Genomic DNA, 18447 nt, shown 5'->3' with positions numbered 1-18447 from the left:
ACTGGAGTGCAGTGGCCGCTCCTGGCCACCGCAGCCTCGACCCACTGGGCTCCGGCGATCCTTCCACCTCAGCCTTCCGAGTAGCCGGAATTATAGGCATGCGCTACCACGCCCAGCTAATTTTTGATTTATTGTAGAGATGAGGTCTCACCAAGTTGCCCAGGCGGGTCTCGAACCCGCGGGCTCAGGCAATCTACTCACCTCAGCCTCCCAAAGGCGCAGGATTACAGGCTGAGCCACCGAGCCCGGCTGTGTTCCTTTTCTTATTGATTTCTAGTTTTAAAAAAATATATTAAGGTAATTCACCTTTCCTAATTTGTCAGTTGTCTTTTGATTTATTTGAAGTGTTTTTTGCTGTGTTGGAATTGTTTATTTTTATATAGCTAAGCGACCAATATTTTCTTTAGAGATTTGCAGATCCGTATCATAAAAGTTCTCTTTTGCTCTGGAATTATTAAAATAATTTACCCGTATTTTCAAATACTATTATGGTTCCATTTTAAAAACAGCTTTGTTTTTTGAGTCGGAGTCTCACTCTGATGCCCAGGCTGGAGTGCAGTGGCACACTCATAGCCATCCCAGCGTCCACCTGCTGGGCTCTGGCGATCCTTCCGCTTCAGCCTTCCAAGTAGCCAGAGCTACAGGTGCACGCTACCATGCCCAGCTAATTTTTTTATTTATTGTGGAGATAAGGTCTCACCAAGTTGCCTCGACTGTTCTTGAACCCCCAGGCTCAGGCAATCCACTCACCTTGGCTTCCCAAAGTGCTGAGATGACAGGCTGAGCCACCGAGCCGGCCAAAAAAAAAAAAAAAAACCCAAACAGCTTTATTGAGATATATACCATAAAATTAATTCATTTTAAGTTTACAGTTCAATGAGTTTTAGTGAATTTATATTTTTACAATATTACTAAAAGCCAGTTCTATGATACTTTCATCACTGTGGTTTTATTTTTATATTTGAATTTTTATTTGATGTGGAATTTATTTGGTGTAAAGAGTCAGAGGGGCATCCACTGGCGTTTCTTACACCTGTCTAGTATTCTTGTCCACTTATTGCCTAGTCTATTGTTTCCCCAGTGATAAGGCAGTGCCACCTCGATTGCATGCTAAATTAAGTACGTGGGCCTGTCCCTGGTCTTTCTCTTCCTTCCCATTGATTTGTGGGATTCATGTTCCAGAACTATGATCTTATATACGTTGTCACTTTAGAATATTCTTTAGTGTGTAGCCAAGCAAGCACACCTTCACTGGCCTGAGCTACACTTCATTTTGGCCCTTCCTTGTGGTTGTTTTTCCACAAACACTCAAGAACCAGCCTGTCTAGAGCTTAAAAACTCCATGTCCAGCACCACTCTATCAACATTTTTATTAGAATTGCATTAAATTTATTCATTACTGGAGCATTGGCATCTGAATACTCATTTTTCCAAGAATAGGGACAGAGCTCTTTCTTTCTCAACTTTGGTGTTCTTTTGTGTTTCTCGAGCATTTTAGAGCCTGTGGAATCCTACACATTCTTTTAATTGATAAGTATTTCATCCCCTTTCGTTGCTATTGCAAAGGAGGTGTTTTCTGTTATATTTTCTACCTGATCGGGCAACTTGATTGGGTGACTTATAAATAGGGTGTTGTTTTCTGTGAGTTGAATTTATTCTCCCCAGATTAAATGTATTCTGTTATTGTTTGTTATAGTTTCTCTGTTGATTTTCTTGGGTTTTCCAGGTATGCAGTCTTACCTGTTGCAGATGGTGATCATTTTACCTCCTTTTTGATTTTAAACAAATTTATTTTAATAATTTTGTTGGCTACTATGTCCAAAATAATTTTGTTGGCTACTATGTAGAGGTGGTTGTGATTATTCCTGTCTTAGTCCTAGTTTTGCTGAGAATACTTCATTTCCCTTTAAGCATGGAATACATACATATATATATATGTGTGTGTTTATATATCCATGTTATATTACTTGATTAAGAGTTTTTGGAGGCCAGGTGTGGTGGCTCATTCTTGTAATCCCAGTGCTCTGGGAAAACTGAGGTAGGAGGATTGCTTAAGCTCAGGAGTTCGAGGTCAGCCTAGGCAGCATAGTAGAACTTCGTTGCGGGGGGCCAGCCCCTGCAGATATTGGGGGTCCTTGGTAGGAAGGATGGCATCAGCGATTAAACTGGAGGGATAGATATTAAAAGAAAGAAAGATGGAGGGACAGATATAAAGAAGAAGAAAGAAAGCGGGGGGGAGAAAGAAAGAGACTGGACTCTGTCTAGTGCAGAAGCTGTTTAATGGGACAGATTGTAAGTCTTTTATCCTAAATTTTCACAGGTTAAATCACAAGACTTTCATGTGAACACGAAGCCAGGTGGATGAGGGGCGTCCCCCACCCACCAGGCGTTTCCTCAAGCATGAGGAAGGACAATCCCAAAATTATCTCACTGTACCTTATACTTGGTCAGTGTTCCTCAAAAGCAATACAACAATTCTAACATCATAATATTCTAATAATCAATAACTTCTAAAGCTTATGCATACACAACACCTAATGACTAACTTAAATCCTAATACCTTTCTATTCTATGCTAATTCTACCTACACTATAGAAACTCTTAATTATAACTCAAACCAGTTCCTAAAGAATGTGGCCCAGTCCAAAGATCACGCCGGGCCATTTCTAGCAGCAATTGATTACAATCTCTTAACAAAATGGCTATTCTAAAATCCTATATATCTATCTTAACTTCTATAAAAGTTTCTAATTCCTAATCCCAAATATATAAAGCTGGTCATCAGCAATAAAGCTTCTAAAATAAAACCCAAATATAAACTGTAAATTGTACTAAAGCCAAAACCACAATAGTAGAAAATGGGAAATTTCTAAAGTTAGCAGTATTCTTATTAAACCTCAAAATATCATGTTTGATCATGCTTGAACTAACAATTCCCTGACGTTAGCATGACCTATTCTACAATACTTTCTATGAGTAAAATAAATTCAATTTCTATAATAAGTAGAAAAACCCTACACTAACTGTAGCTAAAACCGGTTTAAAAGAATGCAGCCCAGTCCAAAGTACACGCTGAGCCCTTAGGAATGTGGCCCAGTCCAAAGTTTGTGCTGGGCCGTTTCTGGTAACTCTAGATAATCACCTATACCATCTAAAGCTGAAAACAGCTCTCCGTATGTATATACTAATTCTACAAATATACTTTTAAATCTTATAAAGAAGCTTGTACCGAATAGAAGGCTCCCAAATGTGACTTGAGTTTGAATTATATCTAATACCTAAACCGAAACCGCAGTTCACGGGAAACAGGAACGATGAGTTTCTAGAGTGAGCCATGCCTGTCACAGTCACAGAACCTTCAGCTTAGGTCAGCAGAGTTCCTTTTGGCTAAGTGTGCCAAATAGAAAAAGGGAGGAGGGAATGGGATCAACAGCTCCCGAACACATCCTAGTGGTCTTGGGGTCCACGGCCCTCCCTGATCCCTAATGCTCAGTGGGCCTCCGTGGCCGGCTCCCAATACTTTGTCTCTACAAAAAAAAAGCTAGAGATGATGACATGCACCTGTAGTCCTAGGTACTCTGGAGGCTGAGGCAGGAAGATTGCCTGAGCCCAGGAGATCCAGGCTGTGGTGAGTGGTAATTGTGCTACTGCACTCCAGCCTGGGCAACAGAGTGAGACCCCCAACTCAAAAAAAAAAATTTTTTTTTTGGAAGCCCAGCAGAGGTAAAAATTCATTCATTTGATAGTGATTATTGCAGGCCTGTTAGCTCTGGGGGGAGTTCCAGTCCTGGGGTATAGTGGGAGATAAAACAGAGACAAAGCCTGTCAAGAAGCTTGTCTATTGAAACAGACAGCAACAGGAATCCAGTAATTAATACATGTCAGGTGTTGTAAAGTAAAGGAAGATGATGACTAGAGGATAATGTAATGAATCACATTACGGTGATCAGAAAGGGATGCAGAATTATTTCCAATTGTCTTATTATTCTGTCTTCTTTCTGTTTAATTTGGAGTTTTGAATACAGTTGCTTTTCTTTTGATCCCTTCTCTCCTGGCCCTGGGCTCCTGTGTCTTCTGCAACCCTAGAGCAAACTTAGTCCACCCACTGGTTGGTATTTGCTTGTTCTCATATCATTTCCAGGACGCGGATTGTCTTAGAAACGAACTGAACTTGTTAGACAGCAGGGTCATTTATCACCCTGGATGGGGATACTGTTGCCAGGGCAACTGGCTTCATTCTGGGACCTCAGTCTCCCAACGTGACCCCTGACAAGATCGTGGCATCTCTGAGCCTTCCTGGGTATCAGTTTCCTTTTGCTGGCCCAGGCCCGGTGGCTTCTGTGTGACGTGGCCACTCTCTGCCTCCTTTTCTGTCCCCTCTTCTCTCTAATCCCCTGTCAGACCTGCTGGATGCCAAGGGTGAGATGGGAGTGACTTTTGTCTTGGTGATTTTCTGGATAAGTACCATGCCATGGCTCTTGGCTCCCCCAAGGTACCACCTGGTTCCAGGTGACCCATCTTAGGTGAGACTCGGGATCATGACTCAGCTGACAAAACCCACATGGAAATGGGGTCTGTGGCTCCTTTCTCGTGCTGTGTAAGCTCTCCCCTGCCAGTCCTCTGTGTTATTATTTCTACAAAAAGATGTCATTGAATCTTCATTATTCCACGGCCCAGTGGCTGCATTCCAGTTATTAAACATTTTCTAATTCTTGAATAATTGCTTATTTCTTATGTAGTCCTCAATGCCTCTTACTTTCCTAAAGGAATTTGGTTCTAAATTTGGCCAAACCATGTTTGCTCTGCTCCACACCACTGTCATTTTGCCTTTTTTTTTTTTTTTTTTTTTTTAGAGACAGGGTCTCACTCTCACTCTGTCACCCAGACTGGAGTGCAGTGCCATGATCACAGCCTCACTCAGGCAATTCTTCCATTTCAGCCTCCCAAGTAGCTGGGACTACAGGTGTGAGCTATCATGTCCAGGTAATTTTTAAAATTTTTGTAGAGATGGAGTTTCCCATATTGCCCAGGCTGATCTTGACATCCTGGCCTCAAAGAGACCCTCCTGTCTTTGCCTTTCAGAGTGCTAGGATTACAGATACGATCTGGCCCCATCTCGCCTTACTTTATTTTATTTTTTGAGTCAGAGTTTCACTGTCACCCACACTGGAGTACAGTCCAGTTGTACACTTACAGCCACCACAACTTCAACCTGCTGGGCTCAGGAGAACCTTCCACCTCAGCCTTTCAAGTAACTGGAACAACTGCAAGACTAGGTCTCACCAAGTTGCCCAGACTGGTCTTGAACCCTGGGCTCGGGCAATCCTCTCACCTCAGCTCCCAAAGTGCTGAAATTACAGGCAGGAGCCACCATGCCCAGCTCCATCTTGCATTTTGACGGTCCCTGCTTGTGCCCTTGGCCCCACCCTGTGTTCCCCAGCCCGAGTGACTCTTTCAGTGGCCGTGTCAGATCACGTAGCCCTTGAGAATTTTCAGCGGATTCCCATGGAACCTACAGTAAAATCCTAAGTCCTGTCTGTGGCCTGTAGGCTCTCTGTGACCAGGTTCCTGGCTAAGTCTCTGACCCCCTTTCTCAGGCCTCTACCCAAAGGCCTCTACTTTCTAGACCGCTCTGTGTAAAGTAGCACTCCTCCCCCCTCACTCTCCATCCCCTTGCCTTGTCTTGTGTGTGTGTAGAGACAAAATCTTGCTATGTTGCTCAGGCTGGTCTCAAACTCCTGGGCTCGAGCAATCCTCCCACCTTTTATTTTTTATTTTATTTTATTTTGTTTTGCTGAGTTGAGTTGAGTTTGGAGTCCCACTCTTGTCGCCTAGGCTGGAGTACAGTGGCACACTCACGGCCACCCCATTGCTGACTTGTTGGGATCCAGTGATCCTTCCGCCACAGCCTTCCAAGTAGCCGGAACTACAGGTGTGCACTACCACGCCCGACTGACTTTTGATTTATACTGTAGAGACGAAGTCTCGCCAAGTTGCCCAGACTGGTCTCGAATCCACTGGCTCAGGCAGTCCACTTGCCTCAGCTTCCCAAAGTGCTGGGATTACAGGCGTGAGCCACTACGCCCAACCCCTTGCTTTATTTTTTAAACAACACTTATTACTGACGTATTGCCGGACGTTGTGTTATGTCTTTATTTGGTCATTGCCTGTGGCCCACACTCGAATGTAAAGCTTCACGGAGAGAGCAGGGCCCTGCCCTGGTTTTGTTGCTGCTGGCACGTAGCAGAAGCTCAATATACGTGTATCAGAAGAAGGAATGACCCTTGCCGTTTCTACTTTGCTCTCAGCTGAAAGAAGTAAGTGGGACCTAGAAGAATGGTATCCTGAATTGCTTCATTCATGCACTGGAGTTCTTTTCAGTCTTCTGGAAGAGGTGTTTTTTAGGGGGTGGGGTATGGAGGACCCTTATTTGTAAACATGTATTGGTCAAATAGAAAAATGATGTATTGAGCACAAGTCTCTGATTCCAACTTCCACCAAAGCTTAGAGGCGTGGGGGTGGGACTTCCACCGGGGCCTCCTGGGAGGCCTGAGGGAACAGTGACTCTCCTGTCTTCCTTCTCTGTATGCATGATGAGACTTCATCATTCCTGGAGGGCGGGGGGGGCGTTAAGTGGTGTGATGGCATTGTGGGTAGTGGCTTAGCACCCAGGGCCTGTCACCAGGCTGCCAGGGTTCAATTCCTGGCTCTGCTGTTTATTAGCTGTGAGAGGCTGGGCAGGTTTCCTCACAAGGTGCATGTGAAGAGCACCTTGGACCCTCGAGATGCACACACAGGTGGTGACAGTGCTCTTCGCAGGGTCATCTGGAGAATTAATGGAGAAAGGCACGTGTCGAGCTTTGAACAGGGCCTGGCCCTTCGTATGCTCCCAGGACGGTGGAACACCACACCATAGCCATCACTGCTGTAAGCTCGTGAATCCCCTTGTGGAAAAGCTGTTCTTCCCTTCTTATTGGTGATCTTGAGAGAGGGACTGTCCGACCCTGTACCTCAAAGAGACCTTTGTTAAAGGAAGATCCTTTTGTTGTTGTGGTTTTGAGTCGGGATCTCACTCTGCCAGCCAGGCTGGAGTGCAGTGGCACGATCATGGCTCACCACAGCCTTGACTTCCTAGTCTCAGGCGAGCCTCCTGCCTCAGCCGCCCAGGTACCTGAGACTGCAGGCACCACCACGCCCAGCTAATTTTTTGATTTTTTGGTTTTATTTTATTTTATTTAGAGACAAGGTCTTGCTATATTGCCCAGGGTGATCTTGAACTCCTGGACTCAAGCAATGCTTTGCACTGCAGCTTCTAAAGTGCTGGGATTATAGGCAATGTAGTGACCGAATGTTCATTCCGAGAGACCACCAAGAGCCAATTCCGATGAAAGTTCAAGAGAGTCTTTATTTACAAGCTCGAGCCTGGGCCTCTGTCGACAGAGGAGTACATTCAGAGGCTTTGATTTCCTTAAGCAGGCTTTGATAAAAGGCTTTGATGCCTTTTATGCTTTTATACAAAGGGAGGAGGAGTTTGGGGGGGCTTTCCAGTTTTGTTACCATTTAATTGGGTAGTTCCTCTGGTGGTCAGCTTAATCGTGGAGGATTGGCTAGCCTGACTCGGGCTGACCTTGGTCCACTAGCTAGGGAAGTTGCAGAGACATCTGGAAACTTAGGTGATTACCCCCTGGCACCTGATTGGTTGTTGCTAAGGGGATAGTGAGATAAGGGAAGAATAACTGGAGCTTTGCAGTTTTCCCCATAACTGGAGCTTTAAACAGTTACAGGTTATGTTTTAAGACAGAAAACTAAAAACTAAAAATGACTGTGTTATTGTCCACAAGCCGATTACATATTTATTGGGTTATAGCATGCTTTTAACCTAAGTCTATGGTATACTTTATTATTGTCCTCTCAGCGTGAGCCACTGCACCTGGCAGAAGATACTTTTATATTTTGCAGACATTTTTTTTTTTGAGCTGGAGTCTCACTCTGTTGCCCAGGCTGGAATGCGGTGGCACACTCATGACCACTTCAGCATCCCCCTGCTGGGCTCCAGCAATCCTTCCGCCTCAGCGTTCCAAGTAACTGGAACTACAGGCGCATGCTATCACGATGGCTAATTTTTTATTCATTGTAGAGACGAGGTCTTGCCAAGTTGCCTGGACTGGTCTCGAACCTGTGGACGCAGGCAATCCACTCTCCTTGGTCTCCCAAAGTGCTGGGACTATATACTGAGCCCCTGAGCCCGGCCTGCGGACCCTTTTTGTCAGTTAAATGAGGCAGTTTGTGTAATGTCTAAACATTCAGGGTTGTGGTCAGACCCTGGGAGTTTGTTCTGTGTTTGGCATTTTTAACATACCTTGGCATCTCATGTGGATTGTTGCCCTTTATGTCTTACCTCTAAGAGTAAAAATGCTTCATTTGTTAACTGGGCATGCATGGAAGAGAAAACCCATTTACTGCTTGTTTCAAATCATATCACTAAAAACACGTATGGCCAAACACTCTCAAGAAGGGAGACTGTGAACGCCCAGGTAGCTTTCTTTTAGCTCATGATAAAAGGCATCTCTGTGCGAAGCACCTGGGAGCTTCTGGAAGGGCGCCCTCTAGACGGGAGTCTGGGAATGCAGTATAGACACGTGACCAGGTTTAGCCAGTCCTTTGAGACCAGCGTTTCTGGAAAGAAGCTCAAAGACCTGGTATGAGGAGACAGTACTGCAAATTCCCAGACAGGGTTAACATCTGTAATGTCAGCCAGGCTCGGTGGCTCAACCTGTCATCCCGCGCCTTTGGGAGGCTGAGGTGAGTGGATTGCCTGAGCCCGTGGGTTCGAGACCCGCCTGGGCAGCGAGACCTCATCTCTACAATAAATCAAAAAATCAGCCGGGCGTGGTAGCGCATGCCTGTAATTCCGGCTACTCGGAAGGTTGAGGCAGAAGGATCGCCGGAGCCCAGCAGGTCGAGGCTGCGGTGGCCGGGAGCGGCTACTGCACTCCAGTCTGGGCGACAGAGTGAGACTCCACCTCAAAAAACAAAACAAAACAAAACATCTGTAATGTCCTGGCAAGCTGTGTATTTTGTTTTAAAGGTTCATCCCAAAGGAGGAGTCTGAAATGCCTTGAAATGCATGAAAGAGCTTGCATAGTTCATTTTTTAAAGAAACGACGAATCCATGCCAGTTCATTTAAAGTGTGAGCAAGAGAACCTCTTGAAGCTGAGAATGATACATCAGACACCGAGTGCCTTTTCAATTAAAATAACAATGATAATATTTATGAGTCGTGTCCTTGATGCTGAAAACCAGATGGAAAGTCGGACGTGATCGTGAGAACGTGAAAGGCGCTTCCTTGGAGGGAGTGTTGCTTGTTTGAAGTCTGGATCATGCCCGCTGAACAGACACGCCAAGCGACTTCCTTGATCTTTTCAACAGCCTAGAAAATGGCAAACCAAAGCGGATTGAGTGTTTGGGAAAGCCAGGCGTTGAGAGAGGTTGCGTAACCTCTGGAACGGTTTCATGGTGTGCGTTTCGTGGAGATCACAGAGGCCGCGGTTTCTTGGCACCAGCGCGTTGCAGGTTGACAAAGTGAGCCCTGGTGAAGCGCTTGTGGTGGGTACTGTTGGATTCTGCCCACCACGGGGCGGGGAGCTCTGTCCTCAGTGATGCTTGTCTGGAAAAACTCCTGGAGAAAGTCATTCTGGTGGTTAAAACAAGAGTTTCGGACAGTTTTTTCCCCTCCTCTCCAAATATGTACCTACTTCGTTGGTAGATCACATTCTGCTTTTTGGCTCGTTGATGATGGCATCACTTTGTTTACCCCCAGAGGCTGGGCATTTGCTAATTAAGAACTTGTAAATCGGAGGCCGGGCCCAGTGGCCCACGCCTGTAATCTCAGCACTTTGGGAGGCAGAGGCGGGAGGATGGCTTGAGCCCAGGAGTTTGAGACCGGCCTGGGCAACATAGCGAGACCTTGTCTCTACAGAATATCAAAAAATTAGCCAGCTGTGGAGGCTAACACCTGGAGTCCCAGCAACTTGGGAGGCTGAGACGGAAGGATCGCCTGAGCTCCCAGGAGATTGAGGCTGTGGTAGCTGTGATCAAACCACTGCACTCCAGCCTGGGCCACAGAGTAAGACCCTGAGTCAAAAAACAAAAACAGAAAAATTATAAGAGCGTCAGACCGACTTTGCATTTCTGCTACTCACTCGCCTCATTTTCCTAATCTGTAAAATGGACATACTGTCAGAGCGATTATCAGAATTAAAAATCTATTATGTTGATAGTCCTGGGTTGTAACTCTTAGAATAAAATAAGTATACATGATTCATGCTGATAGAAATCATTGAATGAATAAATAAATGGTGGAGCGGAGGACCAGACTGCCAATTAATAAATGTAGAAGTCATGCAGTTGATTGGAAGTCACCGCTGGAAGAATGTCATAGTAATGACTGTCGTAATATCGTAGGTCAGTACCATGGATGTATACAGAAATTTGTGGGTGAGTGTATGAGAAGAAACAGAATATTTGCATAGTCTTAAAGTATCTCCCTCTAGAATACTTAAAAAAAATTTTTGTTTTCCTGGCACTGAGCTCTTATTTTTTTACAAAGAGAAAATAGTACTTGGCAGTGGAGAAATCCAGCAGACACCACCATGCCCAGGTGATCAAGGTCAAACATTACCAGTGATAAAAAACATGATAGCACGTGTCATCAGATATGATGCGTTAGGAAGGCACAACATAACAGGTGCGGTGGTGTTCTGGCCAAAAGTGTGTATAACCTCAATCTGAAAAATACTAAGGACATTTCGGAGTGAACTTTTTAAAAAGTATTACAGATGAGAGAGGAGAGGAAGGAGATGTGAGGGCTGTCATGTGGGATCCTGGTTTGGGTCCTGGACCAGAAAAAGAAAAAAAGAAGTTAGTAGGAAAATTGAAATTCAAATATGAGGTGTAGATATAGGCAATAGTATTTGACAATGTGAATTTCCTGATTTTGATAACTGCAACTTTTATGTAAGATGTTGACCGTAGGCGAAACTGGGTGAGGGGCATACAGCAACTCTGTGTGCAACGTTTCTGTAAATCTAAAACTATTTCAAAGGAAGATGTTTAAAAATATTCACTATACACATAAAGCACTTCATAGAGTCCTTGGAATGTAGTATGTGCTCAGTAAACATTCCCAGTGATCACTACTACTTCTGTTGTTTCTTTTGCGGAATGTGGTTATGGATACCCCTGGTTCTGCCTGGGACTTACATGGGCTCTGCAGTGTGTGAGAAGGTGCTCTTCTGTTTTGTCGTAGGGCTGTAGGCCTGGCAGTCGTGGTCCCTGACAGCTGGTATCACTGCTCCTCCCCGGAGAAGCTTAGGCTCGTGAGCTGACCTCTGGCCAGTACCTCTCTGGAGAAGAGGGGCTACAACTGATTATCGGCCCAGTGAAGCTGTGCTTGGAATCTGGGCATAGAAGCATCAGAACCACTTTCTCGTTGCCTTCTTCTATAAAAGTGTCATGGCCAGCTGGGCACAGTGGCTCAGCCTGTAATCCCAGCACTTTGGGAGGCCGAGGCAAGATGATTGCCTGAGCCTGGGGGTTCGAGACCAGCCTGGGCAACGTGGCGAGACCTTGTCTCTACGGTAGATCACAAAAACTAGCTGGGCATGGTGGTGTGCATCTGTAGTTCCAGCTACTTGGAAGGCTGAGGCGGAAGGATTGCCGGAGCCCAGCAGGTTGAGGCTGTGGTGGCCGTGCGTGTGCCACTGCACTCCAGCCTGGGTGACAGGGAGTAAGAATCCAACTCAAAATAAATAAATAAATAAATAAATCATGGCCTGGTGGCAGCTGATGTTTGCAGACTACTCAGTGACTCCGAAAAGATTATTCAGGGGAGTCTCATTGAACTTTGTGATTTTAGAAAACCCACTTTGTGGACTGGAAGAGTGGATTCGTTCAGCTCAGACTTAGGCGCTGTCACACAGAGACCCAAAATCCCATTGTCCAAGTAAGGTACGACGAGTTTGTTATGCTCTCCTAGAGGTTCCGAGGTGACCAACTAGAGCTGGCCGGGGGCTCACTGGTCATTAGCACAGACTTCCATCCGGGGTCAGACGTGGCTACCCAGTTTCCCAGCTAGTAGGAAGAGGGGAAGAAGGGAAGCTCCTTTGAACTGTTTTTAATGATGAGTGGGAGAATCTGAACATTTCGCTTCTGCTCAAAAACCATTTGCAAGAACTTGGCTGCTGGGTCACGCCTCAAAGTGCAAGTGAAGCTGGGCACAGGGATCTCCAGCTGGGCAGCTGAATGTCCCGCTAAACACTGGGGTAGGGGATGTCATCGTTAAAAGGGACATGGATACTAGGGGAGACATGGCAGTCTTTGCCGAAAGGCCCTTCTGCTGTTTTTGTGTAATCCAGAGAGTTCTTTATAGAATGACTTGCAAGTCGCTTCCATACCTTCAAGCTTGCATCTTGTTACCTGCCAGGAAGTAAGGTCTTAGCTCTCATCAGCAGAGGTGGTGGTCTGATCGTAGCCCCAAAGCGTAGGGAGTTGGTGTGGACCTTTCAGCATGGTGTGCTTTTGAGGGCGTTCAGGGCTCCTTTCCTTTCTCACCGTGGACTTGCGCTTCTCGTGGAGAAAGACCTTTTAGGACACAGACCTGCATCTTTTGCCTACAGTGGAAAAATGGCCACAGCTCTAGATTGGGTCCCTGCAGGATAGTCCTCATAGGCCTGCCGTGGAAGTCCTCTGCTCAGAAATTGACCTCACCAGCCTGGGCAACATAATGAGACCTTGTCTAGCTACTTGGGAGGCTGAGGTGAGAGGATTGCTTGAGTCCAGGAGTTGGAGGCTGTGGTGAGCCTTGATCATGCCACTGCACTCTAGCCTGGGTGACAGAGTGAGACCCCCAACTCAAAAAAGAAAAGAAAAAGAAAAGAAAACAAATTGACCTCTGCATTACCTACTCTCACGATAAACACCTGGGAGCCACTGGTGGTTTTGTGCCAGGTAAGCAGACAGGGGAGAGGCCAGAATCTTAGGGCAGTGAGGTAAGGAGGGTAGGAGGTTAAAATCCACTCTCTAGGATGGGACCAAAGGAAACTTCCATGGTTCTTCCTCTGGTGTTAGCAGTAGCTGTGTGCCTCTCTAGGGAACTTCAGAGACTTGGGGACCACAGCAGTCATGTCACACTATCACGGAGATGTCCTTGCAGTCCTGTGTGGCCTAGTTTAGTTTTGCCTAAAGAGAGAGTCCCCATTCCTTCCCCCAGCTCCTGGAAAACTGCTAGTTCTTGTGCTGACATTCAGCATCCAGGACTTGCAAGAAAGTCCAGATGGACTAAATCCCCCAGTCCTCCTGTTGGAGATAGCCCAGTACTGGTGATGTCAGTGACCTTACTTTCATGTATTAAAAAAAAAAATCATTTAAAAGGTTACCTTTTTTTGGCCACGGGGACCATAAAGGATTATTTCATAGGTGAATTAAAACATAAGAAAGTTAATAAAGCTTGAAACACAGTCCCTATTGAGAGTGTACTCCAGAGAAGCCTTCAAGAAAAAGCCAAGAAGCATGAAAAATGAAATTATTCCGATAGCATTCTTCTTATTATAGACTCATATAATTTCAGTGTCTCCTTAGCTGTTGTCAGCATGGTTTTCTTTTCAAAATAAAATTTAAATGTGTACCATAAGTTTTTATAGTATATTGAATTTCATAGCGTGGCTGTGAATTTTAACTTAATCGCACATGTGGTTCATTGAAAGTCTTTCCTTGTGTGGCCCTGGATGCTTTTGTCATGATTATTTATTCCTTAAGCAGTGGCGGTTTGCCTACTCATTTGCTTGCAATGAGAGAAGGTGGTTGTAAGGATGGGAAGGAAAACCCTTCTCAGGTGGAGGGTTTGGCCTTAGCCGGCAATCTGTTGGCTTCCAGGATGTCCAGGAGGGTTGGTACGGCTGCCATGTTTGGCAGCCTCTCATCCCAGCAACAGACTGGTGTCTGCCCTGGGCCCAACAGCCCGCTGAGACTTACTACTCGTACATTTTCTCTGTTCTCCCAAAGACAATTTTCAGGTATACTTGGGTACGATCAGAGACAGCGCAACACAAGAAATATTTAAGTGAAATGCTGCTTCCTTGTCGTGGGCCACCATCTTGCCCGTTTCCTGACTTGAAATAATATTGAGATCCCCACTTAGGAGAAGACAGCAGAGATTGTGGGAAGGCCTTCTAGTTTATTTTACTTTAATTAATTGTTATTATTTTTGAATCAGATTCTCACTCTGTCACCAACTGGAGTGCAGTGGCACATTCGTGGCCACTGCAACCTCGACCTGCTGGGCTCCGGTGATCCTTCCACCTCAGCCTTCCAAGTAGCGGAACCACAAGTGCGTGCCCGATGCCCGACTAATTTTTTGATTTTTTTGTAGAGACAAGGTCTCATCAAGTTGCCCAGGCTGGTCTTGAACCCCCCTGGGCTTGGGCAATCCTCTCGCCCTGGCCTCTCAAAGGCATGCACCACCACGCCCGGAATTACAGGCGTGCACCACCACACCCGGTTGGCCTTCTACTTTGGAATCATGTGTGGCTTTTACATGAACACACACAACTTCTAGGGCCACGTCATCCACGTGACTCCAGTTAATGCGAAAAGTTGGATCGTCGCCAAGATCATTCACTGCCCTTTCTCCTTTTACTGAATAGAATCTTTGATCCAACAGGAGGACCCAAGCAGAGATTTTTTTTAAAAAATGCACCTTTTTGGGGAGCGGGAAATGGAGAGTTTCTGACCAATAGACATAAAGTTTCAGTCAAGTGAGATGAATGAGCTTCAGAGCTCTGCCATGAGACATCATTCTTATAGCCAGTGTGAATATATTGTCGACGCAAAAACTGGTGGAGTGTAATGTTCTTACCTCAGTCTTTAAAAAGTACCTTTGGTTTGTAAGCTTCTGCCGCCATTGACCATGATTTGTTTGGGTTGGAGCCAATAGCTTAAGTTCCTTGGGCTTTTATTTCCCTGTTAAAGGAAGTTAATCCTTGATTTTAGTTATCATTTCTTGAGTGGCTATCTTGTACCAGGCATGGTGACATATTCATCTGTGCTAATACCTCCATGAGCTGTGCCCTGTTCTAACCATCCTTTTACCAGTGAGGCACCAGGGACCAGGAGAGGTTAAGTTACTCGCCCAAGGTCAGGTAGATAATAAGTGTGTAGCTAGAATGCAAACCCAGCTGATTGACTTCTAAGCTGATAGACTTTTTAAAAAATTATTGTCATGGTTATTATTTGAGTCAGGGTCTCACTCTGTCATCCAGGCTGGAGTGCAGTGGCACAATCATAGCTCACCACAGCCTTGACCTTCTGGGCTCAGGTGATCCTTCCACCTCAGCCTCTTGAGTAGCAGGACTGCAGGTGAGCCCCACCATGCCTGGCTAATTTTTTTGTAGAGATGAGGTCTTGCTATGTTGCCCAGGCTGGTCTCAAATTCCTTAGCTCAAGCAATCCTCCTGCCCCAGCCTCCCAAAGTGCTGACATTATAGGCATGAATCAACGCACTTGGCCTCTTTTTTTCTTATTTTAAGAGAGACAGAGTCTGGTCATGTTATCCAGAGTAATCTTGAACTCCTGGGCTCAAGCGATTCTTCCACCTCAGCCTCCCAGGTAGCTGGGACTACAGGCATGTGCCACCATGCCCAATTAAACTGATTACTCTTTTTAAAAAAATTTGTATTTATTTATTTTTATTTTAGATTCAAAGAGTGCATGCACAAGTTGTTACATGGGTATGCTGCATGTTGGTGAGGTTTGGGCTTCTGTTGAGTCCATGGTAAGCATGGTACCCAAGGGGTGGTTTTCAATCCTTGTCCCCCTCCTCCTTTTAGGAGTCCCCAGTGTCTGTTGTTTCCATCTTTGTGTACCCAGTGTTTAGCAGTCACAGATAAGTGAGCACATGCACTATTCAGTTTTCTGTTTCTGTGTTAATTTGCTTAGAGTGATGTTAGCTGATACTCTTAATCATAACTGCCTTTAGTTCTCTGCCAGCTCTTGGCTTGCCTGAAAAAAAGACCTAGAGAGTGAAAATGTCTGGCAGACACAGCCCATGAGAAGAGACATGGGAGGTCAAGCTCTGGAAGGGTCTTGGAAGTAAGAGACCTGCTGACATCTGCCATAGGGTGACAGTTTTCTCCAACTCAAACTCTGTATGGAAAATTTGAAGAAGCCTGTTATCCACCACGAAATAGGAACTAGCTGAGATTTCTTTAAAGGCTTACTTAGTTGGAACTAAGTATGGCATTAGGCAGGGGGTGGGAGAGGGTGGCTTATATCAGTATGGTCCCATAGAGATAAAAATGTTAGCTACATGTGAAATTGAAAATTTCCAGCCAGGCTTGGTGGCTCAGTGTAATCCCAGCACTTTGGGAGGCCGAGGCAAGTGGATTGCCTGAGCCTGTGGGTTCAAGACCAGCCTGGGCAATGTGGTGAGACCTCGTCTCTACAATAAATAAAAAATGAGCTGGGTGCGGTAGCGTGCGCCTGTAGTTCCAGCTACTTGGAAGGCTGAGGCAGAAGGATCACTGGAGCTCAACAGGTCGACTCTGGGGGCGGCCGTGAGCATACCACTGCATTGCCTGGGCGATGGAGTGAGACTCCGACTTTAAAAAAAAAAAAAAATTTCCTACTAGTCACATTCAAAGTGATAAGAAATGGGTAGACGTAATTTTAATGATGTACTTGTATCTTATTTAACTCCATGTATCCCAAATATTACAATTTCAACATATGATTAATATTAAAATTATAATGTAATATTTTTCGTTATTTTTTCCCATATTAAGTTTTTAAAACTCAACATGCATTCAATACACACTGCATTCATCTCCATTGGGACTGGCTACGTTAAATGTGATCAGCATGGCTGCCATATTGGATTGGCAGATAAATGCCTTAAGACGAGCTGGACGCAGTGGCTCACGCCTGCCATCCCAGCACTTTGGGAGGTGAAGGTGAGAGGATTGAGTCCAGGGGTTCGAGACCAGCCTGGGAAACTTGGCGAGACCTTGTCTCTACAGCTAATTAAGAAATTAGCCGGGTATGGTGGCATGTGCCTGTAGTTCCGGCTACTTGGAAGGCTGAGGCAGGAGGATTGCCTGAGCCCAGCAGGTCGAGGCTGCGGTGACCGTGAGCGTGTCACTGCAGTCCAGTCTGGGCGACAGAGTGAGACTCTGACTCAAAGAAAAAAAAACTTAAGACAGCCTTGCGTGTAGTTTCTTGGGCCTGAACCCAAAGTTCGGAACAATTTATATAGAATTGATCATTATTGTTCCAGTTAACAACACTGACTGTAGATGCATGTGGATTCCAGGTCCAGAGGCTAGAAAGAACCATAGCTATTTTGTCTAACATATACTTCCTCATCCCCACATTATAGATGAAGGCATGGATGCTCAGGAATATGTCTGAAGTCACCTGGAGAGTTATCGGCATTGTCAAGACTCAAACTCAGTTGATCTTTTGGGTACATTGTATTGTGCAAATGCCAAAAAGCAACTGTGACTTTGTATCACTGTACACATAGGAGAATAGTGTGTATTTTAAAAAATGTACCGTACTCCCTTTTATGTGAAAAAATAGCTGTGACCTTTTTCAGGGTTCACAGAAACTAGATTGGAGAGATGGAGGTGCCCTCTGAGATCAGGTGGTTCAACTTCATTTTGTCTCCACATCCCTGAGATCAGAGAGGTTAAATGGTTTGCAGAAGGTCATTGCACTGAGTCTCTTGACTTGTGGCCACTGCTTTGTCGTCTTACTGGAAAGATGATCATGGGAATCAGTGGCTTTAAATCACCACAGGGCCAAGGGGGACGTTCTAAGTGCTAAGGGTTCGATTGGTATCTTACCTTTCTTGCTGAACACTCAACTTGAGTTTCCTTCTGGCCCTGAAGTCGTTTGTGAGGTTTATCAGTCTCTCTAAGAAGGAACCTGTATGAAAATAGGAGAAAATGTTTCAGAGGGAGGAGGGTGACCTGTTACTGCTTGAAGAAACCAATGGATGAAGTTGACACTTCCTGTGTCCCTTTGCCTAAGGGAAGAGCCCTCACTGGTAGGGTTCCTGCACCATGAGAGTGATCAGTTGTGAAAAGATCAGTTGTGAAAAGTAACTTATAACGGTGATTGTCAAGCCCAGGGCATTTGCCAGCATCTGAAGACATCTAATTGACATCCATTGGTAGAGGCTGCTAATTGTACAACACACAGGACAGCCATCCCACCCCCTGTCCGGCAACAAATTATCTGGCCTAAGATGTCAATAGAGTTGATGCTGAAAAACCCTAGCTTATGGGGGAAAGGGACAAAATATGTATATAGCCATCATTTGGTATCCACGGGGAGAGGTTCCAAGACCCTCTTTGGATATCGAAATACAAGGATGCTCACTCAAGTCA

At 45.3% G+C, this 18447-nt stretch overlaps 1 protein-coding gene across 1 annotated transcript in view; it reads left to right on the top strand.

Annotated features, from left to right (window-relative positions):
* Positions 1–18447, top strand: part of LOC103269941 (oxysterol-binding protein-related protein 10) — a gene marked incomplete at its 3' end in the record, with an annotated part of 185275 nt that overhangs the window by 76643 nt on the left and 90185 nt on the right. The window contains exon 5 of the mRNA XM_021717317.1: positions 17433–17519. Within this exon, the coding sequence (XP_021572992.1) occupies positions 17433–17519 (87 nt within the window). The remainder of the gene's footprint in view (positions 1–17432; positions 17520–18447) is intronic.

This window comes from Carlito syrichta, unplaced genomic scaffold (assembly GCF_000164805.1).
Source record: "Carlito syrichta isolate Samal-C Ts95f unplaced genomic scaffold, Tarsius_syrichta-2.0.1 Scaffold309644, whole genome shotgun sequence".
Taxonomy (NCBI): domain Eukaryota; kingdom Metazoa; phylum Chordata; class Mammalia; order Primates; family Tarsiidae; genus Carlito; species Carlito syrichta.
Note: the sequence above shows the minus strand (reverse complement) of the source record. Positions and strands in the feature narration are given on the sequence as shown.